The sequence below is a fragment of the Macrobrachium nipponense genome, chromosome 29 (genome assembly GCF_015104395.2).
Source record: "Macrobrachium nipponense isolate FS-2020 chromosome 29, ASM1510439v2, whole genome shotgun sequence".
NCBI lineage: Eukaryota > Metazoa > Arthropoda > Malacostraca > Decapoda > Palaemonidae > Macrobrachium > Macrobrachium nipponense.
In genome coordinates this window covers 23,905,610-23,925,843 of record NC_061092.1, presented here as the reverse complement: position 1 = coordinate 23,925,843, position 20,234 = coordinate 23,905,610, and the positions used below count along the sequence as shown (strand labels likewise).

Genomic DNA, 20,234 nt, shown 5'->3' with positions numbered 1-20,234 from the left:
GTTTATGGGCTTGTCTGAAGGCAAAAGTGGGCGGAGTTCCGTGTCTGAACGCTCTCATCGGGAATCTATCACGACCAGGTTGCTTGCTAGCTTGCGACTTGTCTGTCATACACAGGTCGTTCAATGTCGATATAACGTTATCGTGCATCTCTAGAGATGATGCCATGATTTCCCAAGACAAAATCTTTGTTCAGGCTGAAATCGGTGCGGAGATCGTTCATACTGTCTGAATAGTGTGTGTGTGTGTGTCAATAACGACAATCGTTCAGACAAACGTTTAGTGTATGAGGCCCTCAAGTCCCTAGGTGTACAAACGCCTTGAAGCTTTCCGCTGATGGGTGCAGCCTTCCCACGTCCTCTTGAGCTTTCTTCCAACTAGAGTCCAGCGATCAGAACAGCTTCACGGCTGTCGCTCTCCAAATAGCACAAAGCCTATGTATAAATAGGGGACAAATAATTCACAGATCAAAAAGACAATTTTTTTTTTTCTTGTCCAGTATACCGAAGTATAAAGCAGTAATTAGGAAAAAACCGGAAATAAGTGTACTGTAGGAATAAAAATCATATAATGATAGCCTACATACGTAGAACCGTCATGAATCAATAAAGAAATACAGGAAACGCATACACTGTAGAAAGTAAGCCCTATATTATAGGGTGGTTGGCCGAGACGTTAATTCCCAGGATAATAGTGATAAAGAAGAGCGCAGGAATGGTATTTTTTTTTTTAAACTGTCAAAGGTTATTTTGCTAACACTGATACAAGTATGGCTATACGTCGTCCCAATTTCCAATGGGTCCTTATATCAATAAATGCCAGACACGTCCAATTGGCTGTCTCCACGAGTTGCCGCTGACTTGGAGTCGTGGAAAACTATGAGTGACATTTTCCTTTTTCGCTTTCTTTTACTGTCATGTCCCAAAATCCAATTAAGGCCTTTTCTCTCCTCGTACCTCTCCTCTTTCCAAACTGTACGTGGCAGAGCTCTCCGGCTCTCTGGTAATACACAGATTATTACCGAAACAATATTCACCGAGCAAAGTTTTTAAAGCTCATCAAAGCACCTTTTCTCCTTCACTGACAGAAATTAATTCTGTCAACCTCCATGGTGTTTTCCGAAAAGCTCTTTTTTTAATCAACATTTACTTGAAATAAATTTTGGTATTCATATCGCTCCCCGAAAACTTTTGCAAGCACGTAGAAAGAAACAATATGAACGTCAAGTTTCTTTAAATGAAAATGCTAACATATAGCGTTTAAGTTTTTTTTGTGTGAAAGACTAACTCCGAGTTATCCTGATATTAATGTGCATAAGGGAACATTCTCTTAGACGCTAAGTTTTGGTAATGACTCCACATCAAAACTCTTCCGAGACCTTTTTCCATCCGGACCTCGGACTTAACTTTTGGCGGATGAGAGCAGCGTCTTCTCTTGGGAGACAACATCTGAGGAAGAAATGCGCTCGAGAACTTTTACAGTAATTTCAAAGTCATGCATAATAACCGAAAGCGATTTCTTTCGAAAATACGGCAATAAAAGAGCTCAAACTTTGCGAAGAAGTGAAAAGAGAAAAGGAAGTTAGGCTTATGGATCGGCAAGAAAGGAAAACAGGAAAAGGAATGGTGGTAGTAAAGAGAATTCGGCCAGAACAAGAGAGACTAGGCACAGAACGAACGAGGCAAGAGGGGAAACTCGATGAACAAAAGGTGCTCTGATATGAAGCAGGATCAGAATTCTCTACGACTGACGAGCAATGGGAGGGACCAATGGAGGGAGTGTCACCATGGACGATAAACTACAACAGGTGGGAGCGTTGGTCCTGGAAGACGAATGAGGATTAACCATGGCAATGAACTGCTAACAAAGAAATGTAGTTTAATTGATGTTTTAAACCAAACACGTTGAGTTTTCGAAGAAGACGAAATAAACCTTTGTTACTTCAAAGAAACAAACCAAGATTCTTTCATTCAAACGATAAAAATACCACTGTAAGGAATCTTAAATGAATCAGCATGATATATATATATTATATATATATATATATATATATATATATATATTTATATAGTATATATATATATATATATATAAAATATCTATATATAGTATATATATATATATATTTATAGTATCATCATGACTAATTCATTATATCAAGCGGATTGTAAAAGGAAATATCTAATTTTCAGTTCATATGACACACACACACACACACACACACACACACAGCTGCATCGGTAGCAATCGTTTGTAAGAAATTAGGCAAGATGCTTTTTGTTGACTTGAATTCAATCTGCCTCGTACCATGAACAGAGTCCAAAATAGGAAAAGTTGCCGTTAAGGGGGAGCTTACAGCCACTGGTCAAATTGAATGCTGGAAATCAGAGCTGCAAATATGGCGTCAAGTCCTTGAACACCTTCTCGAGACACACACACACACACACGCCAGATCTCTTAATAGGTGAGGCTCTAATGATATAATCTTCACCAGAACCACCAGTCTGAAACAGTATCAGTCTCGTAAGAACCTGAAAACAACACCTGATCTCCAACTCCCTGACATCAACCTCGTTAATGGAGCCTCCTTACTTAAGCCAAGGTGATCACTAGTCCTTAATCAGTTTCCAATTACATGGAATAGCCTCGGGTAATGAATTGTCAGAGATAGCTACCTCCTACGTAGCTACAACGTACTGGGTAATATTTACAATAAATAATAAAGATTAACATTAATAACTGGAGAAAGTCAGACGAAAGAAATATTAAAGTTTCAAATAGTAAAAGGTCACGATAGTAAGCGGCAGCCACAAGACCACTTTAATTCCACCCAAAACAGCGACGTTTAAGAAAACACTGTCAAGGACGAGGGGACTTCATCAGAAGCCAGGAAGCAAGAACCAAGCCCACATCAGCGCTACATTATAAATGAATTCCCTTTGCCAGGCTGTATCCACACGCATCGCAGGCTTAGGCGCAGGCTTCATTTACTTTACTCGAGGGACTAACTTTCGTCCTAAAAGCTTTGTCAAACATTTTTCTTTTGATGAACTGAACTCCGAGAAATTCCTTTAGGGCGCCAAGACTTCCGGGGATGTTTCCTTAATGTCGGAGCGAGCCTTACACAGGACTGGTTTGCTCCAACTACTCGTATTCCATTTCATTTTTGATAATCGTGGACAACAGGCAAGTATTACGTATTCAAGAACTATTTTCTTTCCTGTTTTATTGAGTGATAATTGCCAGCTGTATTATTCAGTAGTTTACTTGATTTCACTTCATTTCCTAACTCCTATATTCACAAGCCGTATTAACCTGCGCACGAAAATTGCATTCACAACAGAAGTCGATGTCGGAAGTATCAGTTAACTGTCGATGTTATTGACGTTTCCTGAGCAGAAATCTCGCTCTGCCTGGGAGGAATCACGTCTACTTGTTACGTAAGCTAATTGCGATTTCTCTCAGCATAGCTGGGGTACAGTATATATAACCAGTCAGTCAGGTTAAACTAGGGAGGATTATAATGCGATAATTATGTAACTTTAGAACTTAAGCTACTCTTTAGAGAGAGAGAGAGAGGAGAGAGAGAGAGAGAGAGAGAGATCGCAAGCGACAACTTGCAACAAAAAAGACAATAGATAAAAATAATAACTGCATATTCAATATAATACCGTTCTAATCTTAACTCCACTAGTCTCTTTCTTTCACTTTGGAACAGTCTTGCCCGTAAATTGAATAAAACGACTTTATTCAAACTAGGCCAATGCCCGAAAAAATATTCTTCCATTTCATTTAGTGTATCTGGAAATAAAGGCCAGAATTCACGAGCGTAAAACCATCTCTCCTGTCGTTGTCCGCTGTCAAGTCGATTTGAGAAGAGCGAAATATTATTTGGCTCGCGAACAAAAACCGAATTTCCCCTCTCTCTGTTTCTGCTGACTCCACCAGGAAAGATGCCGGAGTTGTAGGAAAAATTCCTCTCGAAGGGATACGTTGACTTCCGTCCCCCTTTCCTAGTTTTTTTTTTTTTCTTCTTCTTTTCGGCAGGTTCCGAAGCCCTCTTCTGATAGCCATGCGTTCATTCCGCACAGAAATATCGGATAAATATTCTGTGAAAAGTTGTATGGAATGCTTTCATTATGGCGAATGGTCTTCTCATCGATCACTTAAAAATGGATATCATGCGTTAATAGTATTACACGATCTTCTTAGTTGAACAGAATTTTGGCTGCATATTTGTACGACGAAGACTAGGAAATATCGGTATCCGGCTTTTTCTTTCTGTCAGATTCTGAATTTAATCTTATGTTTGTCATACCTGATCTTGAAATAAAACAAAACAGTTACTTTGTTTTCCACCGGGGATGAAATAGTTCACAGTAGTGAACTGAGGCCTGATATCTCTAAAGTTGGACCAAATAGTATCTCATAAATCTATAGTTTGTTATTTCATACCAAGCTACTTAGTATTAATTACCTTATTAAAGGAGATACGGTAAACAGCAAAGAAATTTTGGAGGAACAAAACAAAACAAAAAACAAATAAATAAATAAAGATAAAAAAATAGTTATTCTTATTTGGGAATACAAGCTCAGAATAACTTAGGCAGATATAGTGGCACCAAATTCTAGCCACCAAGGAACCACCGACTCCTGTCAAGATAGCTCATCACACTTCGAGGGTAGTTAAGTCATCTACCTCTGCGAGAACCGTGCAGTAAAGCTCTCATCTATCTCTGATATAATCTTTAAATCTACAGAATACAAGAAATCCGTAACAATGACTGCAAATCCAGTAATCATGACAACACCGTCTGAGCGCTATACAACTCTTCTCCCTTTAATTAACGGTCTAGTTGCGGCGACCTGACTCAGACAACCAATACGCCAGTTAGCCTCAATGATTCCCTAAGATAGAATTATTCCATTCTATGTTTTTTTGGCTTCATTCAAGTTGCTTTACGTACTGATATTTCAAAACAGAAAAGGATTACAATACTTGAAAGTCCTGACGAAATCATAAGCATACATCCTAAATACTCTTTTCGTAAGTTATTAGGGGAAGGGTGGGCAGGCGAAAGCCCTCAAACTTTCCTTTAGAAAGTTTGGAAAAGATAAGGCGATAAAAGGAGAGACTTGAAGAATTCCAGGATATTCATCTTCGTATAAAGTTATCATCTGCCAGGAGTCCTCCGTCTTTGTTGCCAGTGAATACCAGCGAAGGCTTTTTCAAATTCTGGAGGAGATCTTCATTAAGGAAACATTCCAAACAGGGGGGTGGGGAGAGGGAGGGAAGGAGGGGAGGGCCTACGGAGCCTCACAGGGCCAAATGATGGGAGGGGGTGGCAAGGTCGAAGAAAGGACATTAGTCGCCAGCTAAAGAGAGCAGCAAGGGAACCTCCTACCTTTTTGAGGGAATGGAAAATTTTGATTTTCTCTCGTCTTATTTTTTTGACTTAACTTTTAAGTGAATTGGACATCTTGGAGGGTGACTTTTAACTTTAGTATGATGGGAAGAGGCAAATTCCAATCTAGGAAGAGGTAAATTCTAATCCCGGAACAGGCGATCCAATCTTGGCAAGAGACAAATTCTAATCTGGGAAGAGGCAAATTCCAATCTTAGGAAGAGACGAATTCCAATCCTGGGAAGAGGCAAATTCCGATCTTAGGCAGAGACAAATTGCAATCCTGGAACAAGAACATTCCAATCCTGGCAAGAGGCAAATTCCAATCTGGGAAGAGACAAATTCCAATCTAAGAAGAGGTAAATTCCAATCCTGGGAAGAGACAAATTCCAATCTCAAGAGAAAAATTCCAATCTTAAGAAGAGACAAATTCCAATCTTGGCAAGAGGCAAATTTCAATCCTGGGAAGAGACAAATTCCAATCTCAGGAATAGACAAATTCCAATCCTGACAATGGGTGAATTCCAATTTGGTTTTGCTTTTCATGCATTTAAGTTGGTTCTGGGAAAAGAATGTGTATAAAGTATTATGTCCAAAAAAAAAAAAAAAAAAAAACAATTTTCGAAGGAACAGCTTACTTGTTACAAACATATTTGGAAGTAAGTCTCCTGGATCTATATGAAATATAGACTATAACACATATAGAAGCACTGGCGGGTACGTCCGAACCTACGTACCTATTGATAGAATATAAGTAAGGATAAATTTTCTACGCAATACATCAGCAGAAATATAACTTATAGAGATTTGTTTCACCCAAAATAAATGAAAATGATCATCATGACATATTATTAGTTTTCCACCCGACCGTAATTAGAATTTCTCTCTCGTGAAATTCCTGTTATTCTAAACCAGATGAACAGGCGAATGATTCACGCCCATTTCCATCTTCCTCAAAGGACGAAACGGGAAATGTTGTCGATCACGATGAAGATGATGTTTACATTATGCTTCACAATTATCTCTGTATGTATTCCTGTACATCAATTGTTATACATATATAAATACAGACGTACACGCACACACACACACACACACACACACACACACACACACATATATATATATATATATATATATATATATATATATATATATAGATATATATATATATATATATATATATATATATATAGATATATATATAAATTCAATGTATTGATCAATAGACAGTTGTTGAGATATGTTAGAATATATATTGGTGACCGAATGATACTTCCAAGGTAAAGAGAGAGGGTCTCTTCACCTTGGATACTACTACAACTACTGATATTTCTTATTTGAATGATGATTATGTTTGATGATTATTTCGACGGTCTTAGTCTTAAAGATGATACTGATGGAAAGTATATAAATAAAAAAAAAAAAAAAAAAAAAACGCTACGTTGTCCTATGATGCCTCTCGCAGAACTTTGCTTTTCTTGAATTCTCTTCCGCAAAAGCTTTTGTTCTGGCCTGAGGCCGAATGTCTCTAGTTTTTAACTGTCCGAAAAATGAACCCCTTTTCATGTGTATAAACAATAGAGGGCGCATTCCCCCATTGTCTTAATCTTTTCTTTTCATTCCTGCAGGTGTGGCTGTACCCGGAAGAAGGATGGGCGAGAGCCTCCTGCAACAGCCACTGGCTCCTGAAGACGCCTTGGTGGTCAAGGAGGCACTGCTGTATACTCGAAGTCGAAGGCACCAAAAGGTGAGACACACGCAGTTGTGCAGTAACAGCATGAGCGTACTTAGTACGAACAGTAGTTGTAGTCTGCGCAGTCGTACTAAAGAATGTTATACAGCAACAACAACAGCGTATACTTAGTACGAACAGTAGTTGTAGTCTGCGCAGTCGTAACTAAAGAATGTTGTTCAGCAACAGCGTAATTAGTACGAACAGTAGCTGTAGTCTGCGTAGTCGTAACTAAAGAATGTTATACAGCAACAACAACAACGTATACTTAGTATGAACAGTAGTTGTAGTCTGCGCAGTCGTAACTAAAGAATGTTGTTCAGCAAGAACAGCAGTGTATACTTAGTACGAACAGTAGCTGTAGTCTGCGCAGTCGTAACTATAGATTCACTTTTAAAGTGACCGACTTCCTTCCATGAAAAGATGAAGCATTCGAGATATCATCATTTAACTGGAGACACTCTCTTACTGCAGTTAATTTCCAATCCTGATTCAAATCTGTCTAGTAAACTCTTGTGCTTCATCACTGGTAGCTAAGATATATACCAGTTTTATTTGCTTGAACAAAAGTCGGGTATGCGATGCCTCTCACCATCTTAAGTGCACAAATAAAGAGAAGGTTTGTGAGATTAACGAAGTCGACTTTACGCCAACATGCGCCTTTTCTACCTTCGGGTAGACCAAAAGTGAAGATTGCTAAGAGGCCTGATGTGGACCTGTAGGTTCTGACAAATCAACAATAGACTCTTATTAACCTTCGTGTCCCGATGTACTACGAAAATAAATCAGATAATGACATTAACCGTGACTAATGTGTCAATGAGAGAGCGACGAAAGTGAGAGAGCTGAAGCTGGCTCTGACATGCAACAAAATAGACTAACCTGCATAGAAGATCGGTAAATAAAAAAAATATAAAAAAATCGAGTTTCTGTAAGGAACCTTTATCCTTTTATGCAGATATAACAAATAACCCACAATTGGAAACCAATCGTATTCGACTTCACATCGAGATAAGTAAACTTCTTGACATAAGATACGAAAGATTAACGAGAAAGACAAAGGAACGACAAATGCAAAAGAAGAAGGAGTGGGTTAATTACAGGTAAAGGTTGAAGAGGATCTGCACAAGAAGCACACGACAAAAGAGAAACGCTCTATTTAGTCCTGTTGGCAGAACTAAGGGAAAAGAGCGGTAAACAACTGCTAGAATACCCTGACATTTTTAGGCGGACATTTGTTTTGAACACGGGAAGAAAGAAAGAAACAGAATGAAAAAAGAAAAATAAAGCACTTTTGCTTCCAAACGACCAAAACAAACTTATCCAGAGACACATGTTTTTGAGAACGGTAAAATTTTGAAGCATGATTTGTGCAAAATAGGAAATATAATTATTATATACTCGGGTAACAATTCATCCCGAGAGAAATCTTATCAGAAACACTGCAGCGATACAGGCAACATGGAAAATTACGCATAGTCAACATAATAACAGTAATATGATTCATAACGATCGTACAGAAACGAAATATTTGCAAAAGTCACTTTGATGAAAATAAGTAGATCATAAGGTCATGAAAATATTAAAAACGATTATAATACTATGAGTGAATGGAAAGGTAAATCAATTCTATAATTAGAATTTTGATAATACTCTGAGTGAATGGAAAGGTAAAGCAATTCTTTAAATAGAATTTTGATAATACTGTGAGTGAATGGAAAGGTAAAATAATTCTTTAATTAGAATTTTGATAATACTGTGAGTGAATGGAAAGGTAAAGCAATTCTTTAAATAGAATTTTGATGATACTGTGAGTGAATGGAAAGGTAAAATAATTCTTTAATTAGAATTTTGATAATACTGTGAGTGAATGGAAAGGTAAAACAATTCTTTAATTAGAGTTTTGAATGAGAAATGTTATAATTTGATAGATGTACTTTCGGAGAGGGCAAGAGACAGACCAATACAATTAATGGTGTTATGGAAAATAAAAATATAAATGCCTGCATTCTTCCGTCATATATAGATTAAGCCTTTCCACAGAATTCCTGACGGGAGACTGAGCCCGTGGGCTCTTGAGCAGCATCCGCTGATTGGGAAAATTGTCTATTGCTTTTGGCTCAGGGCAACAGAACCCAAAAAGGGAGGAAGAAGAAGTAGAAAAAGCTTAGCCTGAAGCTCCATCGGAAAATTACGGTTCTTCTAACACTTGCTTGATTGGTTTGGAGTAATCATAACTCTGTTAATTATCTGGAATTGAAGGCAATGTTTACTAAGACACTGGGGGATCTGGACGTCATTACGTCAACCATAAGTCACTGCGAAGTCACTACCTATATTACCACAAACAATAAGGGAACTTAATTGGCTAATGCAGTGCTGTCCGGTAGGAATTTCTGAAGGATACGCGCTTGAAAGGCTCGTTGTATCATGGCGCTGCGTTGCTAGCTAATGGATTGGAGTGTTGACAGGTGATGACGGAGAGCAGGGTGGCTGAATTAAATTGCTCCAAGAAAAAACTACAAATTGGAGAACAGTGTTGGTTTTAGTGTCTCTACACTGGAAGGGGAGCATGACTCTTTGAAACTGTATGTGGATTCCTTAAACATGATTGCTCTCCAGCGTGTTTTTTTTTTTTTTTTTTTCAAGATCGATACTCATCTATTATCTTCAAAATTACTCCATGCTAAGGTGATCAATGAGATATTAAAGCAGAAGTCCACCTGTGAGTAGGAACGATAATAGCGATAGCTGCTGTAACTGCGATTACTGGAATTTGCTGTTAATCCTTTTTTCGGATAGTATGAAGTAGAGTTTGTTTTACTTTTCTCCACATCTAAGAAGCAGATTTAAAGGCTGCAAAATAAAATACAGCAGAGCAGAGCCATTTATTGTCAAGTATATATAACTGCTCAATAGGAGCAGAACTAACTATTGTGCCACTTTGTAAGCGCATCCTACATATTTTTAAAATATTTTTAATGCGGGACGACTTATATTTGAAATGGGGAAAAATAAGTATGACTTTTGCTCAAAAACTGAAATCACAAAACTGACATAAAAAAAACTGTATTCTCAAGTAATTTCTTTACAGTACCCCACAAAACTAAGCTTTTGTCGCGCTAGAAAGGATCTTGTAACATTACTTGTAAATGACAAGACTGAAATTGAAGTCCTAAATCTGAAAGTCTTTTAAGGTTTCCCGCATAGTTCAAGGATTGACACTTTCCCTTTCCTTTCGCAACACCAGCGACTTTCCTTTCTATTCGAAGGAGGTGCAAAGATTTTTCTTGCGGTTTAGAAGCTTCCTAAGATATCCAGGTCTCTGTGGGTAAGAAGGGTCTCGTAAGTCTTACATCAGATCTCCTACTCCTTTTCACACCATGCCACACTTGGGGCAAGGGTCCACGTTGGCGCAAACCAACCGACTAAGCATTGTCATGTTGGCACAAACCAAACAACTAACCGTTATCATAGGGTAAGGATCCATGCGGCACAAACCAACCAACTAACCGTTGTCACAGGGTAAGGATCCATGCGGCACAAACCAACCAACTAACCGTCGCCATAGGGTTAGGATCCATGTTGGCACAAACCAACTAACCGTTGTCATAAGGTAAAGATTCATGTTGGCACAAACCAACCGACTAAGCATTGTCATGTTGGCACAAACCAAACAATTAACCGTTGTCATAGGGTAAGGATCCATGTTGGCACAAACCAACCAACTAACTGTTGTCATAAGGAAAAGATCCATGTTGGCACAAACCAACCAACTAACCGTTGTCATAGGGTAAGGGTCCATGTTGGCACAAACCAACCAAATAATCTGCGTTATATGGCATAGGGTTATTCTATCCCTGGTGTACCGATCTTACGTATATTCTTTTTATTTTGCTTTATGCAGCAAAGCAAAGTTTGCTAGCGTAACAGATCCAGGGATAGCATCAATTTAATCAAATTAGAGAAACAACCATCGACTGCAGAACCCTTCCATTTGAGCACGATAGTTGTTCCATTTCAGTACGATAGCTGTTCTGAAGATTCTGCGTCCGTAATGGGAAAGGACAGTAAAATGATTACCATCAATTTCCCGACATTACATATATATCATTTATTAATCAAAACTGAAACTGCCATGGTGATATTGGTTCCGTCGGAGAGGCGAAGGGGCATTAATGCAATTACCTCTTATGCAATTAAAGTATCCTTTAGCTCTTGCAAGGAAGGGAAGGGAAGGTAAGAATTATTAGATATCTGATTGCATGTTATTTTTCCTTTACTGCAATAAAAATTATACCAATATGGTCAAGGAAAAAGGAAAGTTATGTACAAATGTTTAAAATGATTTTCAATGAATGTGACTGCTAGAACGCTGAAAGCGATTGATTATAACGGGTAAAAGCAAAATGCAGACGTTTTAATATATATATATAGATAATTTTACAGACAGACAGACAGACACAGAACACGTGTCAAGGGAAAAATGCTCGAATAATTTAATGCGTAGGAGAAAGTGATTTGATGTGATGGATAGAAGACCATTGTAGCCGGTGATCCTACATCTATTTTCATCGACATGTTCGAGCTGCAATAAAAGATACCAGAGCTCTAAAGAAAGGATAAAAAATAAAGTTAAAAAGAAGTGAAAGGAAAAAAAAAAGCGAAGCGAGCAAAGAGCGAATGTTGGTCTGCAGCACAGCGCTGTCTCCAAAGGGGAAAACAGGCTGATTACGGCCCTTAAAGCCGATGTTATTCGAAGAAATGGCTGAGCTTGTTTACCGGGAATTCTCTTTCCTCGGTAGAACGAAATTCATTCAAGGAAAAACCTCGATTTTCAACTCGTTCATACCATGTATTTTCATTAAAGCTTGATCATCTTAAACTTTCTCCAGTAACCTTAAGCTCTGCAGGGTTAATGTATGAAAATAAACTTAGAAGAGAGAGAGAGAGAGAGAGAGAGAGAGAGAGAGAGAGAGAGAGAGAGAGAGAGAGAGAGCGTTTCTCCCTTACTCATCTGTCTCACATATATTCTATGAATACATATATTAAAAACTTACCGTATGCAAATATATATGCAAATTATATGAGAAACGAAATCTCATGAAAAAAAAAAACGGAATTTGAATAGAACTTTTAATTTTGAAGTGGAATTAGGAATGACTCCTCCCCCCAAAAAAAATAAAAACTAAAAAAAGAAAATCTGAGAATTTCATTTGCAGAAACACGTGCTATTGCCATCTTTAAGCTTGAAGTTAATTTTCAGTTTCCTCTTATTAGAACATCGCAAAGCTCAACAAAGATCAGAAGCAAGCTCGGTAAGCCCTGGTTCCTATGGAAAGGTCAATATAGGCTAATTTGTGAATCATATCTTAATTCCTCGGCCTCGAATATTGTCTAAAGCAGTGGTTCCAAACGAGAGGCGTGCGTGTAATTTGATTTTTAAGGGGGCCAATTCGATATGGTTTAAACCAGGTTAATGGCCTATTAGGCTTACTCCACGTGAATATAAGAATTATATATCACCACGGAGGCATCAGGATTTTAGTGGTGATTAGGTTGGGCACGGTCAAAAAGAAAAAAAATACAAAAGGACAAAATATACCCAATTACCAACATGTACCCCATGGGCAAAATTGACCCAGTAGACAAAATACGTACTCAGTTGACAAAAGCTCCCAATAGGCAAAATGTGCAAAGTGTGCAAAATGTACCCAGTACACCAAAGGGACAAAATAAAATGCCCCAGTCGATAAAAATGTATCCAATAGACAGGATGTACCAAGGAGGAAAATGTGCCCAGAGGACAAATTGTACCAAATGAGCCGAATGTGCTTAAATAGCAAAGTGTACCAGTACATCGGATATATTTTGTCCACTGGGTACATTTTAGTCTTCTGTAAAAGAAAATTATTGAGATGGTTGTTAGTCTGTCAGTCCGCACTTTTTCTGTCCGCCCTTAGATCTTAAAAACTACAGAGGTTAGACAACTGCAAATTGATATGATGATCATCCACCCTCCAGTCATCAAACATATCCAATTGCAGCCCTCTAGCCTCAGTAGTTTTTATTTTATTTAAGGTTAAAATTAGCCATGATCGTTCGTCTGGCACCACTATAGGTGCAAACAACACAGGTTACCTACGGGCCTTGGCTGAAAGTTTCACGGGCCACGAGTGAGAGTTTCATGGGCCGTGCCTGAAAGTTTCATACAGCATTATACGCTGTACAGAAAACTCGATGGCGCCGAAGTTTCTTCGGCACATTGTTTACTTGTTTGTTTGTTTTTGTTTTATTGCACCATTTTTTAGTGTGTTCACTGGTACTGGTAATTATGGCAGTCACTTTCATTGTTATGTCCATCAGTGAATGTTTGGTTACAGTTAGATTTCACTTGTAAGTTTCCATACAATATTTTTGGCTTGACATTATCAGAAAAGTGCCGCCCTTATTCTTTAAAAACAGTGTGATCAAATGCTGCGAAGATTGAAATAACCCTTTAATTATTTTGCATTGATAATATTTCTTCATTGAATTCTCATTTTAAAAATGATCTTGTTTATAGCTCAAGTTGAGAAATATTTTAATTTGCTAAAATTGTATTTACCACTGACATATATTTTCCTTTCATTTCAGTAACTTAATCCTGCATGCTTTGTTGTTTATTAAATCACGTGACCACATTTTCGTTTTGCCTGTCCTTCGCAGACACAAGACGGTGGCGAAAGTGTTGCCGACGCGAGAGGGCGAAGTTGTGGTCGAAGGCACCTTCAGGGGCTTGGTGGACGGTGACTTCCGACTGGTCTTGACCTCGACGCTGACCCCGGCTGACCAACGACGGGGTTACCACATGACGGGCTCTTTGGAGAGAGGAGACAGGAAGCTCGGCAGGTGGCAGACGACCCACCTGGCAGTCACCAAACGCTCTGGATTTTCCTGACCTGGAAGAAGAGGACAGCGAACCAATCGGGAAAAAGAAAAGTCTCCCAATGTTGGGGATTCGAGGCTTCACTGCGTTGCTCCGTAACTCCTGGAAGTTGTAAGGAGCTAAGAATAGGCAAAAGGAAAATAAAGACGGAGAATGATAAATACACCTACTGGGAAAGGTGCTGGAAGGGGGTGGGAGGGAGTGGATATGAGGAACCGGCGGTTCAAAATGTAAATTTTTTACAGAAAAGGAGTTGAGTACGAAGAGAATAGAGTCTGAAAACTAACGACCCTATCATCACTCGAGAAGCAGATATAGCAAAAGAAACTATTTTGAATTAGAAGTCTTTAGATTAATTGACTTACCCAGCCAGTCCATAGTAAGTGATAGTTATGACCCAAGAGCAAGAAATAGACCGATACGCTCTTCTAATAATCTTATTGAATTACTATGCGCTCTCTCAAGTCCCGCAGTTAAGTCTCATCCATGCATCCATTAAAATCTTTGGATGATATTTCGGATGATGAATTTCGTTGTGGGTCAGAAAGCAATTCTCGAAGGCATGGATACATATTTTTTTTTTTTTTACGAATATATGATTTCAAGAAGTGAGGGACACTCCCTACTGGTGAATTGTGGTAATGTCCTTAAACTGAAATGACATCTTATAATTATAGACATATGATGCAAAGAAATTAAGAGTTACGAATAATGGTAATGATGTTCAGAAGCATTTTGGGATGCAGTGAAGATTTAGATCCAAATCTTGAAAATATTAGCACTTAGAATAATAACGATAATGATATTTTTTTCGCCGCGAAATCCAACCTTGGCTGACACCTCGAGAGTGTTGGTAATGACCTTGCAAACTTCCCAACTTAGATCATAAGTGGTTTTCGAGTAACAGGATTTCACCGAACTTCTCATTGTTTTAGGACGTAGATTTCTAGTAACAATAGTGGGTTTTAGTCTCCTGCTACTGCGACCGCGCCGAAGACCTCATTGTTCTTGTAAAAAAACAAAAGCATTCCGTTGAAGGAGAGCGAACGAAAAGTGCAAACAACGTGAAAATATAATCGCGTAGGGAAACGCAGTGAGGAAGAAACTCGAACGAAATAAGTGTAGCGAAAAGGTCCATAACTAATTAGAAAAGTAGGCATTAACAGCGCTTTCCATCCTAATTGCTATGCTGAACAGCTCCCGCCAGACTCCCTCGAAGCCCGCCACTCACTTCAACCCTCTCCTTCCTTCCTTACCCAACCGCGTCAGTCCATCGCCTTGATCTCCGTAAATTTCGTTTTGCAACAGCAATGCAAGTGATAGAGCTAAAGACACTGTAAGTGTAAGTGATAGTAGAAAATATTATATAGTATATATATATATATATATATATATATATATATATATATATATATAGATATATGTATATATATGTTTCCCCAGAAAGAGGGTGGCTCAAGAAGAAGATAAAAACACTATTCGCTGCCCTGTTATCGCCTGAACTGCCCTACCTCGTTAGGATCTTCACTCACCCACACAACAGGCTCATTAGCAGAGTTTCGAACCTACACACACACACTGCACCACCAATCATCTCCATCTTTCAGCTCTCTTATGCTTCCTGGATATCAAGCTTATCATTTCTAGCATCTCTTTTACGACATCTAGTCAATCATTTCTAGGTCTTCCTGGTACTACTCCTCCCCGTCACCACTTCAGAGATGTACCACACCCTTTCCACCAACCTGCCATCCTCCACTCTTCTCGCACGACAAAACCATCTTAAAATACTCTTCTCTATTCTGTCACTCTTGCAAAACGTTTTACCATTTCTACATTTAATCAGGTCTTCCATCCTTTCAGTTATTCTTATACTATTTATGCCACACAACCGTTTTATTATAACACCTGTCTCTCGTTGGCAATCTTTAGCACTTGCTGTACGACTTTCCGTGCTTTCTTTAGTCGGTGACTCAGCTATTCTCTTATCCTACTTTCATTCGTTATATTTACTCCCAAATTGTACACTTTGACTTTTTCATTCTCGAAGCGTGTGTTTTTTTTTCTTCTTCTTCAAAACTCTGACATGGCGTCTGAGTTCTTTTTAATTAAAAATTTATTTACGGCATCACTCCATCCGTAGAGATGTTCTTCACGAAACATACTGTACCCTTGTCTTAGACCCACGTAACCCTCGTAAGTTGTAACACACTCTCGCTTCCATCATCAGCTTCATCAAAAAGCTTTTAACCTATCTCAGCAACTTGCTTTCTGTATCATACATTCTCAACATCCCCACATTGCCTGTCAATCGATTTTAAAGTCAAGTTTTTCTGTGTCCACATATGCCACAAACAGGTTCTTCCTTTGTTCGCTACTTTCAAACTTCCGCCATCATTACTTTCATACAAAGGAATGATTATTTCACTTCACGTATTCCCTCAAAGCGTTTCCCTTATCCTTCTGTCTTTCACATTTGATAAATCTCCTAAATACTCGGTTGACGTAGGACTAATTTCACTTCAAACAGCAACTCTCCAATTTCATCTTGTATTCTGAGATACATTTGCTTATCAATCTTGCCTCTTCGTGCATTTACTCCAAGGACTCCATCCTCACCATTGGCTCCATTTCTGCCTCTGTCGACTCAAATGCAATTAGATCATCAAGGCCAGCCACCCTCTCATATTCCCCAAATCCAGACATGATCAGATTCAGAATATCCCAACAAACATCCTCACGGTTATTCTTTTCCATTCCTGGCCTATACATACTCGCTATTGTATTGTTCATTAATGCATTTGTATACGAGTGTGTGTGTGTTTGATCAAGATACCAGGGAGAATTTCTAGACATCTGAGAATGGCTTCACATGTGCTAGAAAAACATATGTTCTCACTTTTGTTTTATGCTCAGTATATCCATCAGAAAACCGTCTTGATATCTGAAGGAAGGATAATTCTAGAATGCATGAGCCTAGGCCAAAAATATTTATCCTCCGAACTGCCTTTTTTTTCTTTCTTTTTTTTTTTTTGGCTTGGCTTACCACTAGAAAAAGTTCCCCACACTCTTTCCTAAAAATAATTTTCACAACTTATTTTCAAGCCGAGACTGTGTAGGGAGTGCTTTTTCTTAAACGACTGCTTTTTGAAAGCAATTACATATCTTTTCTAGATTATCATGGATATTCAGTGGCAGTAACCTTTTTTTGTAGTCGAAAAAAGCTTAACTGCACTTACGTATCCTCCTCATGTAAAGTAGATAGATCAGTTAGTTCTGCACCAAATTTGCCTTTATTTACATAAAGTTGCTCACTTAAACAACTCGATTCGTGATTGACAGAAGTCAATGTGTGAACATACACGCCTATATCCATGTGTCTATGTACCCAAGTTTTCAAGCAAAATCAACATGTGTTAGCACACTCGCGGAAACACGCTTATGTACATTCACAGTGAGAGAGAGAGAGAGAGAGAGAGAGAGAGAGAGAGAGAGAGAGAGAGAGAGAGAGATAATTGACGGATTGTCTGTCGTTACGCTAAGCTGGCTGCTGATGAGCCTTGTGTACGTTTGTGGAATGACTAATGTTGAGGAAATTTTCAGTTTAAGGGTTATGCTCGATTGAAGCAGTGTTAGGATGGAAGTGGCAGTGTCATGCGACTTTTTTTTTCTCAGCAGCCACCCTTTGTGTGGGAAACAGTCTAATACATACATACATTATATATATATATATATATATATATATATATATATATATATATATATAGATATATATATATATATATATATAAAACCTCATTAATTACAGGTACGCAAAAAAGTGCTACATTTAGCATCCTTTTAAGGAATTAGCCGCTTAGTAAAATATTAGGCAAAAACGCTTAACAAAGGTGGACAACAATTGTTTTCATTCAGTGAATGAGATAAAACACCGATAAATAAATGAACCGCTGTGATATTTAGCATGTTTGTTAACGTCTGATCTTGTCCCAATGTTCACAAATGATGGTGATTCCTTTCCGTCGGGAGGCGCCATCGTCGTCGATCACTCGCGTAGCTACTTTCGTTCACGCGCTCTGACGCTAAACTCTTGATTTTCTCTTGAAGCAGGAAACTGGAGGCTGGAGAACCTTGACTTGCAATCAACAGATGGCTGTGAAAGGAGTTTAATCTTACGCTACTCATTGTTTAGAAGTATTTTCCTATCGTCAGAGCTTGTCCTAAGTCAGTGATCTGTTTCCAGCTTCAACGGAAAAGGGGTTCAGCATCGTCAGAACTTCCCGTTCACAAATAGTGGTTTTCTTTTTTTTTCCCGGGAAAAACTACAGCAACAGTGCGTAGCCACTTGTTTTTTTTTTTTTTTTCAATATCATTACCTCTGTCCTCATTAACTGTTGGGAGCACTAGGTGAAAACTCAGTTTTATGAGAATGAATAATTTGATAATAAACGACGCCCCCGCTAAGAGAAAATCTCAAATCCGAAGACGATGGTCAAAATAATTGCCAAGGGGAAACTCACGTTTTCTTTGAAATAGACCAGTAGCAAAACCCGACCCGAACGCCAGTAAAAAATCTCCTTCTTTCATCACCAATATCAAAGTAGACATGAGTTGTACCTCTTTCAATCTACCGGAGCATCGCTGTACTTCATGTTCGTCGAAGGCTGGTGGCACAATTATAAACAAGTGAAAAATACGCCTAAGTTTCCTAAGCGCCATCGAGTTTTCTGTAATGCATACAATGCTGAATGACCCGCGCCCCATGAGACTATCAGCCACGGTCCTGTGGGGGGCCTGTCCTCTACCGTTGCCAGACGCACGATCATGTCTAAATTTAACCTTAAATAGAATAACTTTTTCTGTCCTCACTTTTTCTGTCCGCCCTCAGATCTTAAAAGCTGCTGAGGCTAGAGGGCTGCAATTTGGTATGCTTGATGGTTGGAGGGTGGATGATCAACATACAAATTTGCAGCCCTCTAGCCTCAGCAGTTTTTAAGATCCGAAGGCGGACAGGAAAAGTGATGACAAAAAGTGCGAACGAACAGACAAAACCATCTCCATAATTTTCGTTTACAGAAAACTAAGATATGTAAAACATCAGCTCCTTTGCGAGATGAAAGAGAGAGGACGAGGGACTTCATACCTGGTTCGTTTTTTTCCTTTTCCATCCAGTGGGATTCAAAGAGGCATCCGCTCCCGAGTCAGCAATATCACAACGTCGTTCCCAACATGAGATTAACTTTGTTCTTCAGCAGTTGTTTTGTCTTTGTTATTGTGTTTACTTTCGTTAGTTTTCCCATGTTTCCGTTAATGTTGTGATTACGATACATCCCTCCAAAAAAAATTTTTTGGTCCTATACATGTTATTAGTGTATATTTATAATTGATCACCTAGATCAGAGCCACTTTATAAATAAACAAATAAAGATGATAAGATAACTTGGTTTCATTTGCAAAATCACTCCTGAAGACCGTTTCAATGTGAACATCTAGTCATAAAAGACTTTGTATTCACATCAAAGGACGAGGCCACTCTCACAAGATTTGAAAATATAAAGTACTTGATCTCGGGAGGAAATATTGTTCGTATTGTTTATTTGGAAAATAAAAAATAACTTCAATAACGCAACTGTAAACTTCTTGTGGGGGAAGACGATGTCGGAGTTGATTCACCGAACGCTGCCAAAAATCATGAATTGTATGTGACAGACATAGGACAACAGAATTATGCAGATAGAAGTGCAAACAACAATATGTAACCTTCAATATTTTTCCGATTCCACAAGTATTTTCTCTTCTTGGAACTTTTACAAGTATCTTTTCTTTACTTCTGGAATTCTCAGCGCTATCGTTAACAAGTTTCCTTATGACATTTAAAAAATTAGATTAATAAAGATTCTCCTGGTATATCATACATTATAGATTTATTACAGGGTATTCGGAACACCTAGAGATGATTAGAGGTCCCGCAAATTAAAGTACTATTTACAGTCCCTCACGTTTATGACTAGGATGAAGTATCTGGAGACGATAATGCCAAAAGGGCTGAGTAAGAAGGTCAAGGTCATATCAGAGATCAAATGTTAAACTGAAATTTAGGTCTTTGTTTAGTTTGTTTCTCAATTGTTTGTCTGCTTGTTCGTCTTTGTCAGAAATATTATGCAAACA

General features: G+C 38.4%; 1 protein-coding gene across 1 annotated transcript in view; it reads left to right on the top strand.

Moving 5' to 3' along the window:
- The window catches only part of LOC135206193 (uncharacterized), a 34,859-nt gene extending 15,354 nt beyond the window's left edge, over positions 1-19,505 (top strand). The window contains exons 2-3 of the mRNA XM_064237517.1: positions 7,035-7,153; positions 13,847-19,505. Of these exons, the coding sequence (XP_064093587.1) occupies positions 7,035-7,153; positions 13,847-14,078 (351 nt within the window). The 3' untranslated portion in view covers positions 14,079-19,505. The remainder of the gene's footprint in view (positions 1-7,034; positions 7,154-13,846) is intronic.
- Positions 19,506-20,234: the final 729 nt, after the last annotated feature.